This window comes from Anthonomus grandis, chromosome 6, assembly GCF_022605725.1.
Source record: "Anthonomus grandis grandis chromosome 6, icAntGran1.3, whole genome shotgun sequence".
NCBI lineage: Eukaryota > Metazoa > Arthropoda > Insecta > Coleoptera > Curculionidae > Anthonomus > Anthonomus grandis.
In genome coordinates this window covers 7625018-7643292 of record NC_065551.1, presented here as the reverse complement: position 1 = coordinate 7643292, position 18275 = coordinate 7625018, and the positions used below count along the sequence as shown (strand labels likewise).

Below are 18275 nucleotides of genomic sequence, written 5' to 3'. Positions count from 1 at the left end.
AAGTTTTCTGATTCAACTTTCCGGCCAAACCGTGATAAGAAAATTTTATAGGATAAGACAAATGTATTTTGACCTCGTGTAACAAAGCTATAAAACCTGCGGGAACAAAGTTAGAGGGCGCCAAAGTCACTAAAACGCAGTTTTTTTTTCACTTTTCAAAAGGAAATAATTAGTTTTTACTGTTGCAAGGTTTTTTAAACTAAAGGATATGAAAAACCTACTAACTGATGAACTGTTCACGAGATGGTCTGCCATTACTGAAGAAAGTTACTAAAATGACGTGAAGTGCGAACCAATAACTTTTGGAACGCTGACATTACAGCGTAAAGAAGCCCTAAAGCCATTGTCCAGAATGTTCTCGGCCGTTCAATCAAACGGCAATAATGTCAAGATAAATCCATTACTCTCTACTAAAGAATGTGTATTACTTAGCTCTGGAAAGAAGACTTGAACATCCAGTGTCGGTCTTCGATCAAGTGGAAATGGACAAAAATAATAAATCTGTTCTCTACCACAATTTCTAGCCATTATATAAGTTACAGATGCCGGACAGACAGAATGTGTTCTACGTGATCGATGCCGGATTCTTGCTGCGCAAGGTCAGCCAGGTGGAAGAGAAATCAGACAATACTTACTGACAGGTTTATCACGTATGTAAAGAAAAAATACCCTTCCTCTAGAACTTCCATTATTTTTCACGGATATCCCAGTCAATAGAGAATAGCACAAAATCATTTGAGAGACATCGTCGTTCCAAAAAAAAAAAAAACGTAGCTTTTAGTGACTTTAACGAGAGCACAAAAGCTGCAATGATTCAAGACAATTTTATAAAAAATTACGCAAACACAGAAAGACTTATAGGCATTTTGATAAAGCAATTGGAGAGCTCGGGGAATTTATGTGATTAAGCTTCCGAGCACGGTGATACTTTGATTGTAAAATGGCCTGTTTAGAGATAAATCTCTTGAGCGCGATACTGCAATTTTACTTGGAGAGGACATCAATCTGTTAGTGCTACTTGCTGCCTCTACCAATGATCAGACCCAAGCATTCTTATTGAAGTCAAGTACAGTCAGGCCTATTGTTACTTACTCGTTGGTCTGTAAGTACAGTACGATCCCAATACAATTTGTGTTGCTCATTTTAAAGAACTAGTTCCGGCTTATAGTTATAATATGGCACCTTGGCTTCTGATAAGAGGTTTAGTTTTTTTGAGAGCTCTTGATGTAGTATCTTTGCAACTGGATCATGTCGTTCTTTATATTCCGTTGGTGCAAAAGTTTGACATCCACCGGTGACATGCTGAATAGACTTCGTTGTCTCACATCTATACCTACATCTGTCACTTTGTGCCGTCGGGTCATCTACGACAAACTTTAAAAAATTTCTTGTTGGTATTACTTGATTTTGGATAGCCACAAGAAATCCTTCAGTTTTGCGGAAAAGCTGCCCCGAAGTCAACCAGTAGTTCGACGCCGTTATGTCGACATACTTTTGTTGGACCTTGTGAAACCACTACATGGAAGGCATGTCATGTAGTGGTTTTCCCATCCAAGCTTGCATTTTTTCTCGGTGCTATGGTTTAAGATCCTGCTGCTTAAGAGGAAACATTACAGAGTGACTATATTCCCCGACAAGTTTGAAGTTCAACACTGCTACTGTTCAACCTGCTAAACCTGGATGCGGCACTTTTTAATCTGCATGCAATATTAGTAAAAGAAAATGGTCCAACTACTAGAGACTGATGAACTCGCCAGACAACATGCATAATTTTTCAAGAATCCAAAATCTCATGTACAGGGTGAGTTTTTCAAAGCGCGGAGTAGTATTATGCATTGATGATATTATTTATCGATGACGTGCTCCTGGACTATTATTTGGTTAAGCATTCTTCACATTTTAAAAATATTTTGGACTATACAGGGTGTTCCGAAAAAGCAGGGCACTACAAAAGTTAATTTTTTTAAATGGAACACCCTGTATTGCAAAACATTTTTGAATTCTTTGCGTAATTACCAATCTTTTTTGATAATGGTTTAATATGCCAAAAACTAATAGTTTAGGAGATAAATCGAATTTTGTTAAAAATTTAGAATTTGCACGCATCTCTTTAATATTAAAATTTAGCACCTAAATTTTGAATACAGACTTAATTTTTATCATCAGAAGTAAAATAAAGTTACTTTGATATCCGTGCTATGTAAAATTATTCATTTTGTTATACAGGTAGTTTTTTTTGAAAGGCCAAACTTGCCCAACTTTAAATATAAAAATCTCTCTTATTTTAAATGAAACACCCTGTATATTTTCATGTCATCTAATAGCTTACTTAAGAGCCTATAAATTTTATTAATAATGTCCTATCTCTATATCTAACAGTTTTTGAGATATCATGGATTTTTCTGTTTTTCTCCTGTAAAAACTGACAATGCCGACTTAAAGTTTTGAAGCACCTCGTATTTTTTATGTATCCATCAAGGCGCCGTGGAAACAAATGAAAAAAATCTCAATAACAAAAAGACAGTTACATTAGTTAATTAGAGATTAATAGTTAGATTTGTTTTAAGGTGTTTTTTAGATATTTGTTTTCAATATTAAAAATGAATTATTCAAGAAATGAATTTATTGATATGATTTTTGTTTTGGGTGAAGCAAATAAAAATTGTCTGCTAGCTCAAAGGCTATATAGAGAAAAATATCCTCAACGGCGCACACCCGATTCCCGCAGTTTTCGCGTTGTTATGGACCGATTTATGACGACTGGTAGCGTGGATCTGCCAAAACGTAATGTTGCTAATAGGGTGGCAAATGAAGGTAAAGAACTTGAAATTCTTTTGCAAATTGAGGAGGATCCCCACATTGGTAGCCGTAGGTTAGCCTTACTTTCTAATGTTTCGCAGACAACGGTAAACCGGACAACACGGAAATATAAATACCACCCATATCAGATTAAGTTGCATCAAGAACTTCACAATCAAGATGTTCAGCTACGTGTAACTTTTTGTGAATTAATATATATAATAATTATTATATATAATTAATTTTTGTGGTTACTTCGCAAAATTGAAATTAATCCAAATTTTGTTAACTATATTATGTATTCCGACGAGGCGACATTTAAAAGCAATGGTGCTGTCAATAGGCATAATATGCACTATTATGTAACAGAGAACCCTCATTGGGTACGTGAGGTTCAGCACCAGAATCATTGGTCCCTTAATGTATGGTGCGGCATCCATAATAACCGTATAATTGGACCATATTTTTTTAATGAACCTTTGAATGGGCATTCATATCGAGTATTTTTACAGCAGCAATTGCCTGAATTATTAGAAGAAGTCAATCTCCAGGAACGGCAAAGTATGTGGTTTCAACAAGATGGTGCGCCTCCCCATTTTCATCGTGCAGTAAGGGAATATTTGGATCAAGAATATCCTCAAAGATGGATTGGTCGCGGAGGATTTGTTGCATGGCCGCCAAGGTCTTGCGATCTTACGCCGCTAGATTTCTTTCTGTGGGGTTATCTCAAAGATAAAGTCTATGCAACAAAACCAACTACAAGGGAGGATATGATTATTAGAATTATGGATGCCTGTCAAACCGTAACACCAGGAATGTTATACCATGTTCGACAAAATATAATTAAAAGAATTAATATTTGTATCGAACAAGGAGGACATATCTTTGAACATTTGTTGAACAGAAATTAACTTTTATTATATAAAAATAAGTGAATTTAATAAAAAGAAACGTCCATAAATTTGTTTCATTTTATAAGAAAAAAATAACACGAAATGAAGAAATATAAGTATATTTCAAAAACTATTAGAGATAGGGATAGAATATTATTAATAAAATTTATAGGCTCTTAAGTAAGCTATTAGATGACATGAAAATATACAGGGTGTTTCATTTAAAATAAGAGAGATTTTTATATTTAAAGTTGGGCAAGTTTGGCCTTTCAAAAAAAACACCCTGTATAACAAAATGAATAATTTTACATAGCACGCATATCAAAGTAACTTTATTTTACTACTGATGATAAAAATTAAGTCTGTATTCAAAATTTAGGTGCTAAATTTTAATATTAAAGAGATGCGTGCAAATTCTAAATTTTTAACAAAATTTGATTTATCTCCTAAACTATTAGTTTTTGGCATATTAAACCATTATCAAAAAAGATTGGTAATTACGCAAAAAATTCAAAAATGTTTTGCAATACAGGGTGTTCTATTTAAAAAAATTAACTTTTGTAGTGCCCTGCTTTTTCGGAGCACTCTGTATAGTCCAAAATATTTTTAAAATGTGAAGAATGCTTAACCAAATAATAGTCCAGGAGCACGTCATCGATAAATAATATCATCAATGCATAATACTACTCCGCGCTTTGAAAAACTCACCCTGTACATGACACATAGATGCCGCCGTTCAAATAATTTTTGTGACCTTATTCAATGGAACTGCTGTGAAAGATTCGCTGCAAACACTGCAATACATCGCATTCTTACAAGCATAAACAATCTGAATTAGGAGCTCTACTACCATCGATACTGCAAACCAGCACTGCAGGAGGTTTTTTTGCAAGTACAGCCGCGGCTGGGCAACACTTTAGATCCTTTGAAGTGGGGTTGGAAAGAAGCGGACAGAAGAATCCAATCAGTGATAACCACCACAGGCCCGGCTCGTGAAAGAATTTTAAACGTAATTTTCTGCAAATGTCAGACGAATAAATATGGATGAAGAAAAGCCGAAGACAAACTCTCACGAGATGTGTTTGTGGTGACGATGATTTTGATGAGCTTCTGTCACAAGTTTATAAACGACCAATTCATCTCATTAGGGCACCAAGCCTCTCTATGCTGGACCTTGCAAAAGTGTCGGTTAGAAATATGTAATCCAAATTTCCTGTGAATAATAATTGCGTTCAGCCGAATAATCAATAAAATACAATATTTTTTCTTCTTTATGGCCATAGTTTACAGATTTAAATTTAATTTAAATATTAGATATTTAGGTTTAATGGAAGAACAGGCAAAGTTTATTTATGATTCAAATAAAAAAAAAATTACATTTTCAAATAATGTGCTATTGTAACATAGCATACCTTATTAAATCTTAAAAACATCTAGGGTAGTAAAAAACGGGGCAAAAGTCGCTTCCTTCTCGATTTATTTTTTTTTACCTTAGAACAAAACGATATATATGTCATTTTATTAAATAGGTCATTGTTCATTAGAAATTACAAAATATGACCTTTTATTACGGTCCCGATTTTTTTTATTTACCAAAAACTGGGAATACGTACATTTTTTTAAATCGTGGTTTTTTATACATCCTCTCTAATATCTACTTAACTAATTGAGCTATTGACATGATTTTAACACACACACTTAGGCGCTTCTTTCAAAGTATAAAATGATTGACATTTTTTATTTTAAATATGCCCAAAACATGGATGACCTTGGCAGTTCAGAAATTATGCAGGCAAATTTTGACTAATCGAAAAAAATTTTTGATTTTAGGAATTTCATATAACACGCTGCGAAGAAAATGTGCACAAATGATTAAGAAAGTTTTTAGTACCATAATCATTCTTGTCACTTTTGTAGTTTATGCGCTATGATTTTTTATAGCGCGCGGAATTTAAACTCGGCGCCTTGCAGAAACTGATAAAGCAATCAAGCGATGTTTATCTTGCTTAATATAGTTATACTCACTACGTTTTTGAGGTTTTTATACGTATAAAAGGTTGCGAAAAAAACATTAAAAGAAAAGTATGAAAAAAATCATAATATTATTATATTAGGCTTCTTCGTTTTCTGATTCTGAAATATCGTCATTAAAACTGAAACTATTATTGCATAATCTGCATTTACATTCTATCATACATTTTAATCCCTGTTTTACGCAAACACATCTAGTACTATTGCAATTTTTGTCTGAACATTTTATGAATTTCTTAGTTCTACTGGCACTGGGTCAACTGGGCAACATTACCAACAAAACAGTTGATAAACATATGCACAGGAAAAGTTGCAAGTGACGAAGTAGAAAAAAGTCTAAGTAGTTTCTTGGAAACAGCTACAGTAAAAGTTAAAATATTATTGGAAAAACCTCCTGAAGTTAGTTTTTGGAAACCAATAAAAAGAGATAAAGTCTTAACGTTCAAAAATACAAAAGCAAAACCCAAAACTGCCTCACAAAAATCACTTATCGGCACCGAATTTATGTTTCGGAGGATCATATGTGCCGCTCGTTTCCAAGAAATGGATTTGCCAAACATTTTATCTTATGAACTTGCGCCTGTTCCGGCTTCTATGTTCTATGAAGATGGTGCAATGCGCAAATCAACTAAATCTGATCTTTCGAAAAAGTTAGAATCATTTACTAATCCGTTATTCGTCTGCCCACCAATAGATTCATATGTTATTGATGGCATGGTACTTATTCAAGAATTAAAGTCATCTACATTTTCAACTTTCAACGATTTGGGGTACCTGCTATTAGCAAAAATTGTGAGCAATGGAAGAAAACACGGTGCAAAAAAATGTACAGTAATTTTTGATACATACATTACATACACTACTCATTCCCTAAAAAATGCTGAAAGGTCCAACCATGGTGACTCAAATGTGGTTGAGTTTAAAGTGAGTGGCACGCGAAAAATTCCTAATTTTAACGAGTTTCTTAAATCATCTGCAAACAAAAGAGCGTTATTAGTTTATTTAAGCGACTACTTTCTTCAAAAGGGTTCTGATTCATTAAATAGTCATGAAAAATTAGTAATAGCTGGAGGATTCGAAAATACAAAGCAAGCGTTTCAAATTACGTGCGATAGAGAACCCGAAAACTTGATATCACTGAACAGCAGTCAAGAGGAAGCAGACACTAGGATCATTCTTCACGTTTTGTCAGAAACTTCACATAGCAAATCCATTTTGGTAAAATTGGTAGATACTGATGTGTTGCTATTACTCTTACACTTTTATAGTATAACACCAGAACTTGAAAAATGTAATTTGTTTATGGAGCTGGGACACAGCAAGAATAGACGCTTCGTTGCCATCCACGATATAGTTAAGAAACTTGGCCCTCTAGCTATCCATTGCTTAACTGGTTGGGATAATACCAGTGCATTATATAAAATAGGCAAAAAAACCGCTTTTGATAAGTTTCACAAAAACATTGAGAGCCTTTCACAATTAGAAATGCTTCCAATATTATCCGAAGATGAAGCCATGTATGTTGCCAGTAAATTTATTTTTTTGCTGTATAAATACAAAGATGAAAATATTAAAAACTTAAACGAATTACTTCATTCCAATTCATAGTACTAGATGTGTTTGCGTAAAACAGGGATTAAAATGTATGATAGAATGTAAATGCAGATTATGCAATAATAGTTTAAGTTTTACTGACGATATTTCAGAATCAGAAAACGAAGAAGCCTAATATAATAATATTATGATTTTTTTCATACTTTTCTTTTAATGTTTTTTTTCGCGACCTTTTATACATATAAAATGCTCAAAAACGTAGTGAGTATAACTATATTAAGCAAGATAAACATCGCTTGATTGCTTTATCAGTTTCTGCAAGGCGCCGAGTTTAAATTCCGCGCGCTATAAAAAATCATAGCGCATAAACTACAAAAGTGACAAGAATGATTATGGTACTAAAAACTTTCTTAATCATTTGTGCACATTTTCTTCGCAGCGTGTTATATGAAATTCCCAAAAACAAAATTTTTTTTCGATTAGTCAAAATTTGCCTGCATAATTTCTGAACTGCCAAGGTCATCCATGTTTTGGGCATATTTAAAATAAAAAATTCCAATCATTTTATACTTTGAAAGAAGCGCCTAAGTGTGTGTGTTAAAATAAAAAAAAAGTCATGTCAATAGCTCAATTAGTTAAGTAGATATTAGAGGGGATGTATAAAAAAACATGATTTTTAAAAAAGGGAAGTTTTCACAGTTTTTTGAAAATAAAAAAGTGGTAACCGCAAAAAAAGGTCATATTTTTTGGTTTCATATGTAGCATCATATTCTTGAGAATACCCAGTAGGTTTGATCTTGTTCTACGCTCATCAAAATATGACACAATTTTACTCATTATTTACTCCCCTATTCCTATGAGGGAATTAATATCACATTACAACAGCAATGCATGATGCTTTAGCAAGTAAAAAAAAAGTATGGAAGGTTTGATGGTAAGGTGGAATTGAAGAAAACATCATTTATAATTTTTTTTATTCCTAAAAACTAGAATAGATAAATTTAAATCTTACATACACACACATTTTAAATAGGAATAGGAACTTCTTTGGCTACCGCCATTAAAATCTGTTCCGTACTCCAACCAACATTTTTGATATCTTTCGAAATGCTACACCATAATTCACCGTGATGCGGTTCTGCCGCGAGACACCGTTCTTTTACTTCCGCTTGTTTTTCTTTTGTACCATGAAGTTGCTCAAATCTATACCTATAATAAAAATAAATAAATAACAAATATTAGGTTATATTAGGAGTACTGACCAGTGCGCCCACGCATCTCCCAAATCTGCATCCAATTTCAGAGCCCTTTGGAACCATTCTCTACACTTGCCAACTTTCCTTTCTGACCAAAATAGTTTGCTAACAGCCAATAATACGTGAGGATCATGTTCACACTTTTTCAGAGCGTCGACCTTAAAACAAGTTTTTTTAATCTTTATTATGTTTTTTACTAAAACTTGGGTTTCAAGCAATGACAGAACATATAAGTAAAAATATCCTTCTTCAAATATCTGAGATTAAAATATAACCTACATTAACTTGGTCGCCTAAAATTAACTTGAATGAAACGTATGTTGTTTACTATATTTTTTTTGTTAGTAGTTAATTCTGTTAAATTAATATTATTTACACATTACAGTGGGCTATACAGGGTGTTTCAGAGTTGTGGTGCCAAAACCTTAGGGGAGATTCCGCTCAGCAAAATAAGAAAAAAAGTTTATATGAACATGGGTCCGGAATGTTTCGTTTCCAAGATACAGGGTGTCAACTTTTTTCCAAAAATTAAGTTTTTTATTAATAACTTAGAAATGCGTTAGTCGATTTCATTGAATTTTTTACAGTTTATTTAAACCATTATCAGACATCTACTGAAGCAATTAAATTCGATCCGAAATTTCCAGGGGCGTACCAATAGAGCAAGTATTTTGTCTTTTTGTAGAAAAAAATATCACCCTGCAACTTTTTTGCGGTTTTTATTTACTGATTTTAAAAAACCCACTAAAATACAACTTTTTGGTCTCTTGACTTTTTTTAGTGTCTCGCTTCGTTTTTGAGAAAAAATTACAATACGGCACCACGGCACGTCTCTGAACTCCATAAGGAAAAATAAAAATGCTTAGGAATTATCCAAAAATGTATCGCAGTGTGTTTGAAAACTAAAAAAAAACATTACCACGTAGATAACATCGAAATAACATCGAAATCGTAAATAATCGTAACTAACATCGAAAATACCGAAATTACATTCCTATCCATTCTAAAGATTATTTTTGTATCAAAGTAAGTGTTTTTGTTTACAACGCTCTGCATTTGTTAAAGTTTAAATTTAACAGTGTTAGTTCTAAAATACCTATCTTGGTAGTTGGTGGTGAAAAAAAATGGAATACACTTTTGCTGACCTAACAGATATGCTTCTTGTGTATGGTGAGGCCCGTTGCAATTCTCGAGAAGCCGAACGAATTTATCGTCGAAAATTTCCCAATAGGCGACATCCCAGCAGAAAAATATTTCCAAATATCAAAAGGCGAATACGAGAAACTGGTACATTGAGTGTAACACGGCCTGATGTTGCTCCCAGAAGAACTGCCCGAACTGTGGCTGTCGAGGAGGAAATTTTGGAAAGAGTGGAAAATGCACCATTCGTTAGCACTCGTGAAATAGCTAATGCTATGGGAATTGAACACAGTTCAGTCTAGAGAATATTGCATGAGCAGCTGCTGCATCCCTACCATTTGCAAAAAGTCCATGCATTGATTCCAGCCGACTATCCACTCCGTGTTTTTTTCTGCCAGTGGTATCTTCGTAGCCTTAACAATCCACAGTTTAATAGGAACCAGTTAATTTTATTTTCCGATAAAGCATTGTTTACCAGAAATGGATATTTTAATAGCCATAATTATCATGTTTGGCATGAAGAAAATCCTCATGCAACGCACGTTACAGGCCACCAGCAGCGTTTTCATCTAAATATCTGGGCAGGAATTGTAGCTGATCAATTGATTGGCCCATTTGTATTACCACCGCGTTTAAATGGAGATGTTTACTTAGATTTTTTACGCATTACTCTTCCAGGACTCCTAGAAGAAGTTCCATTAAATAGCAGGCAGCAAATGATATTTCAGCATGACGGTGCACCGGCTCATTTTTACCGAGAAGTAAGAAACTATTTGGATGAAGCTTACCCTGGACGATGGATAGGTAGAGGAGGACCCATTGCATGGCCTCCTCGCTCACCAGATCTTACATCTTTAGATTTTTTCCTTTGGGGTTACCTAAAAAACCTTGTTTATGCTACCCCCGTGGAAACAGTGGAACAATTACAGCAAAGAATTTTCGATTCTTGTCGGACTATTCAGAACACTGCAGGTATTTTCGAACGAATACGACAAAGTATGGTGAGACGGTGCAATGCTTGCATCGAAGCAGGAGGTTGTCAGTTTGAACATTTATTGTAATTTTGTTATCAGTGATTACTTTAACAAAAATGTATTCTCGTACCTACTAAGAAAATTGAGAAATAATGTATTATTTTAGAGAAAATTTTATTTGATGTTTGTTTTTAGTTTTCAAAAATAAACACACTGCGATACATTTTTGGATAATTCCTAAGCATTTTTATTTTTCCTTATGGAGTTCAGAGACGTGCCGTGGTGCCGTATTGTAATTTTTTCTCAAAAACGAAGCGAGACACTAAAAAAGGTCAAGAGACCAAAAAGTTGTATTTTAGTGGGTTTTTTAAAATAAGTAAATAAAAACCGCAAAAAAGTTGCAGGGTGATATTTTTTTCTACAAAAAGACAAAATACTTGCTCTATTGGTACGCCCCTGGAAATTTCGGATCGAATTTAATTGCTTCAGTAGATGTCTGATAATGGTTTAAATAAACTGTAAAAAAATCAATGAAATCGACTAACGCATTTCTAAGTTATTAATAAAAAACTTAATTTTTGGAAAAAAGTTGACACCCTGTATCTCGGAAACGAAACATTTCCGGACCCATGTTCATATAAACTTTTTTTCTTATTTTGCTGAGCGGAATCTCCCCTAAGGTTTTGGCACCACAACTCTGAAACACCCTGTATATAAATTATGTTTTTATATTCATCATTTCCATATAGGTCTTTGCACTATTTGAATAGTCTCTAACTTAATTTTGTATGTTTATATATTATTTTACTTTTTATGGGATATTAAGTCCCAACAGTAAACAGATTTCAATTACTGCGTAAATACTTAAATATTGAAAAAGTTAAAATATAAGTATAATAATAAAAAAGTGGCGGACTGGAAATATAAAACTAACAAAATTACTAACAAAAAATTGAAGATATCTACTTAATAAACTTCACATAATACTGAAAGCCTAAACAACTCAGTAAAATTTCACTCAGTACAATTACATAACATACAAATATAAAAATATATTATTTAAAAGGATTTTTATTAGCCTATGCATGTACTGGGTGTCAACGAAAGTATGTAAACAAGTTTTAAAAGGAGCTTTTTTTGAAAGGTGGAATGACTGATGTGGCATTTTAAAGGTTCTATATTAGGGCCTATTCTATTCAGCATCTATACAACATTTAATAAAGCTCTTTTAAAAATTTTTAGTATTCATGCTCCACTAAGAAATATTCGAGTTTCAAAAAAACCTGCCCCCTGGCTGAATGATGAGGTTCTGCACACAGCACGAAAACAATGCAACCGTTGCACAAATTTAAGCAAATCCGCTCAAAAGATGATCGTATAAGATGTAAATAGTGCCGCAATTACTTAGTTAGGGTACCAAGAGAATAAAAAAACAGGATATTGAATACCTATGTTCGCAAAACAATCCAGCCAAAATGAAGAAATCTGTTTCTAACATGAATGCTAAGACCAACAAAAATTATAATTTACCATCACCCTTATCTAGCCCTGAATCAATTAATATTTTTTTGAAATCGTTCTTACGAAATATTTCTACTAAAGGAAGAGAAACAATCGACCTTTATAACGGTAAAAAATTAAACATAAATTTTTCGCCACATGATTGTCACCGGCACTTCTAAGAACTCTTCTATAAAAAAAACTTAAGAATAAGTAAAGAGTAAGAGTAAAGAGTAAAAGTAAAGAGTAAAAGTAAAGAGTAAGAGTAAAGAATAAGAGTAGGAGTAAGAGTAAGAGTAAAGAGTATCATCATTATCATCATTTTAATGTAACAAGCATGAAATCCCTTACTATGCCCAAATTTAAAACGTCATTTACACTTAATGCTATTAAACTCTACAACCATATTCCTAACCACTTTAAAAATCTAAATATTAATAAATTCAAATTTAAATTTGGGTCTTTTCTCTTTCAAGCACATAGTATGTTCAGTCTCATCAAAGTCTTCAAATCATGTTTTATTGCACCAATGATCTCTGTGTTTTTATTCTGAGTTTGCTGCACGCCTCTTTCCCTTTACCTGTTCAAGGAACTTGAGCATTTTCCGGCATTATACCTCTCTTTGTATCAAAGTACCAATCCATGTTTCTAAAAATAATTGTTTTTCTTTTCTATTATTTTTCTTTATGCGTTAGCAAGATGGTTCAGTATGTAAATTTAAATATATGTATATGCTATCTATTTTTAATAGAGAATATTTTTAAGTAAGAGTAGCCCTAGGGCTAGACTTTGCCATTATTTTCTACATACAGTGCATCCCAAAAGTTATGTCTAAATTCATTTAAAATTCAGGGGTGTGTTTGAAAAAAAAACGCTCGGACCCATCGATTATTATTTCAAGTTGGGGATTTTGTACGTGAAGTTTGTATATACAGGGTTGCTCAAAAATAAATTAAGACCATCAACTTCATTTTTTCAAATGAAAGCGCCTTTTTTTAAATTTTATCTTTGAATTTCGCGTGGAATTCTACGTATGTTTCATGCATCCTGTTCTATACCTAAAGTCAACAGTTATCGAAAAAAAGACGATTCATGTAACAAATAAAAAAAGAACAAAAATTAAGTTAAATGTTCAAAATGGTTGCCATTCACGGCTTAACAATATTCAAGGCGATCAATAAAGTCTCCTTGCACATTTTCCATCATTTCCGAAGTTATGGCGCGCACTTCTCTGCGAATTCTCTCTTTCAAGTCGTCTGGATTATTTGGCCTATTAACAAATACCTTCGACTTGGGGTATACCCACAAAAACAAGTCCATTGGTGTTAGGTCAGGCGACCTAGCACGTCATTCGATGGGTCCTCTCCTTCCTATCCACCGATTGGGAAAGGTTTAATCCAAAAATGTACGCACAGTGGCAGCATAGTGCGGAGGAGCGCCATCTTGCTGGAAAATAAGTTCTTCGTCAGGATAGTCTGGGTCCAATGGATTTGGAAATAAAGCTAGTAATGCTGGAACTAATTCAAATTGGAGAAAATCGAGATACACTTGTCCCGTTAAAGTCTGTTCAAAGAAAAAGGGACCTATTACTCTTCTGCGCACTATTCCACACCACACATTTAGTTTTTGAGGGTACTGGGTGTTTACCTCCATCATCCAATGCGGATTCTCTGTTGCCCAATATCGACAATTTTGTCTGTTCACACTACCATTCAAACAGAACGTGGCTTCATCGGAAAAAATAATATTTGTTACTAAATTATTGTTTAGATTGCACAGGAATAACTTTGTAGGTGTGATATTTGTGCTTTTTAACTATTTGGTGAACTATATAGATATCGCCATGTGTAAATTTGCCCCAATCTGCGACAGAGGAGTGCATGGATTTTCTTCCAAAGAAAGCAAAACGTCAAGTTGTTAATTTTCATCTCGAGCACGACGACCAGATTTCAGCAGATCTCTAACATGACTATCACTAAACCCAACCATGCACAGAATTTCTATTTTTCTCGTTCGGTTAACTTTACCATTGTGAAAACCGCAACTTTGCTCGTACACTTCACACTTGACAATATCTGTTTGGCGTACAACTGTCATACAGTTTCTATGAAAATACACGGTCACCAGCCAACAATAAAAAAACACGAATGAATGGAATTTTGCTCTGTATAAAAATTCTCAGAAATAAGGTGACTCGTAAGGTGAACTTCAATAATAATGTTTGGTCGTTTTTTTTCGATAAGTGTTGACTTTAGGTATAGGACATGATCAACACCCACTCAAAGACAAGGCCTTAGTGCTTGGCGCGTGACGTCATCGATGTGGGCCACCGATTTTTAAAAACCAAGGGATTTCATATGCTAATATCTCAATATTTGGCTTATTTTAAAAAATGCTAGGAATAGAATAGAGTTCAGGAAACATTCAAAGTTATGTTTTAGTTCTGGTTGAATGTCAGGTTAAATATTATGGTGTAATATTAAATGCAGACTCCCAATTCCCCTACATATGCGCCAAAATTCAACATATATATTTAGGTATTTATAATAATTTTTTTATACCATCAAGTAGTAAAAAATGTTATTATATACACATAAATACATATATTGACTTTAAAAGCTTTAAAAACACAAAAAACTATGTATCCAATCTCCTCTAAATTTTCAATAATTGTCTTAATAAAATTATAAAGTATGTCTGATGTAATTTTGAAGATGGGAGCTATGTGAACTACTTCCTTAAAGCTGGAACACAGACTTGTAATCATAAAAGTAAATGCCGAGGAAGCTAGAGACTTATTATTGACTGATGTTCCAGTGATATTGCCGTCTTTATAGTCCATGTAAGGGTCAATATGAATTTCATCAAAAAGTAGTGTCACAAATCTCCCATGATCCTTTAGTAAACTAAACACATTTCGGGCATAAGTTAAAAACATTTTTTTTTTCATCTATGTGGGGATCGGTCATGTGTTTGTTACAAATACCCATTATAGTTTGAGGATGTGGTAAAATTAGGGATCTATAATCTCTTAAATACTTGTATGCATGAGGACTAATAGTATAGATTATAGAAGTCAAAATTATTGTACTACTTGAATATCTGTACCTTTCCTTTGCAGTTGTAAGCAAAGCTAATTGTTCACAAATAAAATCTAAAGCATGCACTATTTTGTTGTCTTCAATGTTTCTAACACTTTTTAGTATGTTTGACACAAAATCGAACACACGTTTCATTTTATTTATATCATTTGATGGTTTGACATGATCGAGAATAGTATTGCCAAGGGTATTGGTAGCAGTCTCGGTAGCAGTATTTGGATTTAAGTCACAGTCAGGGTTGTCATTATTGATAACATTTTCCTCCAAAGGCAGGGTAATAATAGTAAGGTCTATTGCTTCAAGTATTGCATATAAATCATCTAGGCTCAAAGTTATCTCTGTGTATGGCTTTTATCCATTTTCGCCTTAGATTTATATCCTTAGGAAAACCGAAGACATGCACTTTAGGTCCGTTTTTAAAGTTTCCGTTACAACCCGGAACACAACACTTTTGAGACATATTTACACTCTGGTATTAACTACAAGCCGAACTAGGAGAAAAACATTAAATTAAACACGAACTAAAGTATTAAAGTCTGATACAAACAAATAAAACCGCGGCGCCGCCCGGCCGGCGCGCCGGAGAACCGGTTTTTCCGAGGATTTTTCTAGTCCGAAAATACGATTTTGCGATCCAAAGGTACGCGAAGAGTTTACATAAATATAACATACACGTTTCGCGGAAATAAACAGTTCCGATTTTAGAAAAAAAACACAAAAATGAGCTAATGTTTACTGCGGATCTCGTCAGAAATACCGGCAACCACAGAACATGAATATAAACAACCTAACCTCTCGTTTCATCAGGTGGCACAACTAGTAGATGCGCCGTTGTAAGATTTATATAGAAAGAACTCCTATTGGCAAGTAACAAGGTATTAGATAAATGATAAAATTTGAAAAAATGGAAGTTAATAGTTATAAAAAGAGTTAAAGATATAGATTTAATTATTTTAAGATAGTAATAGAGCATCTTAACGTTCACGGCAATCTGCAAAGTCTGACAGCGTTGCAGGCAGCCTTCCGTGGACGAAAAACGGCAGCGTCAACAGCTGAATTCACCTGAAAATCAACCCGAAGTGCATGGCCCAAACGCGTGACGTCACGAGCAAAATTTTTTGGAGGGCTTTGTCCTTTTGTAGAGGTGTTATTGACATGATTCATGAAACATACGTAGAATTCCACGCGAAATTCAAAAACAAAATAAAAAAAGGTGCTTTCATTTGAAAAAATTAAGTTGATGGCCGTAATTTATTTTTGAGCGACCCTGTATATACAAACTTCACGTACAAAAATGCGCAACTTGAAATAAAAATCGACGGGTCCGAGCGTTTTTTTTCGAACACACCCCTGAATTTTAAATAAATTTAGACATAACTTTTGGGATGCACTGTATATGATTAACTATGTATGTATGTATTTGTTTTTTTGGATTTAAATAAAAGGACTAAATTAAATCGCTTAAATTATTATTATTATTATTATTATTAAAAAAACCATTTGAAAAAGGACTTCCGTTCATGATTCCGGAACCTTTTGAGTTTGAAGTATTTTATTGAAAATTGTTGTGAAATAAAATATATTGTATTTTAAATTTCATTGTATTTTACTTGAAATTATAAATGACAAATGTGTAACGATTTGTAAACTTTTAGCAAAAACTTACCGTGTTAGGATACTTACACCCCAATATTATAATGATAAAATAGGAGTTTTTTTCTAATAAATGGTAAAAAATTAAAAACATTGTGTTCCACGTCCTCTAAACTTGACAAAGAACGTGAGGAATTTTAATTTTTTACCACACAAAATTCGTCCTCCCTAGCTAAACACTCTGATGGATTATTAAAAAAATATATTCATGCAAAACTAAAACCCTCTCTTTTTTACATGTAATAAAAGTAACATTCCAAGGCCCGGTATAAGTGTAATAAAGGTAACATTTACTTACAGATTTCGTTTTACGCTGCGGTCGAGGTTCCATAAAAATACTCTCTGCCCATAGAAGTCCTGAATTAGGACACTCTTGAAGAGCTTTGGCCATCATGGAGTTCGCAATTTCTTTCATACCTGCTCTTAACTCGACCCGAATGGCCTCCAACCAAATCTCGTCGTTCTTTGGGTTCTTTAATCTGGCTTTTTCCAAAACCGATCTGGCTTTTATTAAAAGGCCTCGTTTCTCTTCTAATCGAGAAAGAAGAATCCATAGGGGAATTGAACCTGGTGACTTTTTGATCTACAATAATAATTCTTAATATATGTTATACCCCGTTATCTAGCACAGTTACCCCGGAATTATAGGCCTCGAAGGCTTTATTTAAATCATTTCTCTGTTCGTAAATTTGTCCGTACATCATCCAGAGCTTGGGAAAATCGGGAAATACTTTAATCGCCTCGTCCAAAAGGGCTGTGGCTGCATCTAAATCGTTTAGGGACCACTCCAGTTTGGCACTCTTCATCATTACACGAGGTGTCGGAGCGGAACCTAGAATAGAGATTAAGCACTTGTACACAATTATCTTCTTAAAGACTAATAAATATTTCTTCTTTACAGTTTTTTCAACCTGTAACAATGGCATGTCACGTATATCCTTAGAACATTAAAAGGCTAGTTGAGCAGTTTGTTTGCTTGCAACATCTCTGATGCAATGATGCCAAATGCTTATGTAGAATTAAAAAAAAAAACTTAACATCATCATAAAATATTTATTTTGACAGGCACAAAACAATACTACTGTTCTTCTTAAATAAAATATGAAGCATTTTTTTAAATAAAGTACAATAAGATTAACGAACGCCTATATTAATGTATGTAATATAACGTATATTAAAGAAAAAGGCAACAACATTGCAACGCCACTCGATCACATTGTTAATTCCACCGACAAAAGGAAATTTACCAGTGACGTCGTCAAAAAATATTTACATGATAAATATTAAAGTAAAGGTATCATCTAATAAAATGCATTTTTATGGAAATTAAGTATTTTATAATTTATATAGATTTCTTAATAACTTTTACTTAAC

General features: G+C 33.6%; 1 protein-coding gene across 1 annotated transcript in view; it reads right to left on the bottom strand.

Annotated features, from left to right (window-relative positions):
- Positions 1–8234: 8234 nt before the first annotated feature.
- The window catches only part of LOC126737744 (pre-mRNA-processing factor 6), a 71803-nt gene continuing 61762 nt past the window's right edge, over positions 8235–18275 (bottom strand). The window contains exons 14-17 of the mRNA XM_050442761.1: positions 17537–17733; positions 17200–17484; positions 8540–8691; positions 8235–8486 (exon numbers count right to left, since the gene is read on the bottom strand). Coding sequence (XP_050298718.1) covers positions 8303–8486; positions 8540–8691; positions 17200–17484; positions 17537–17733 — 818 coding nt within the window. The 3' untranslated portion in view covers positions 8235–8302. The remainder of the gene's footprint in view (positions 8487–8539; positions 8692–17199; positions 17485–17536; positions 17734–18275) is intronic.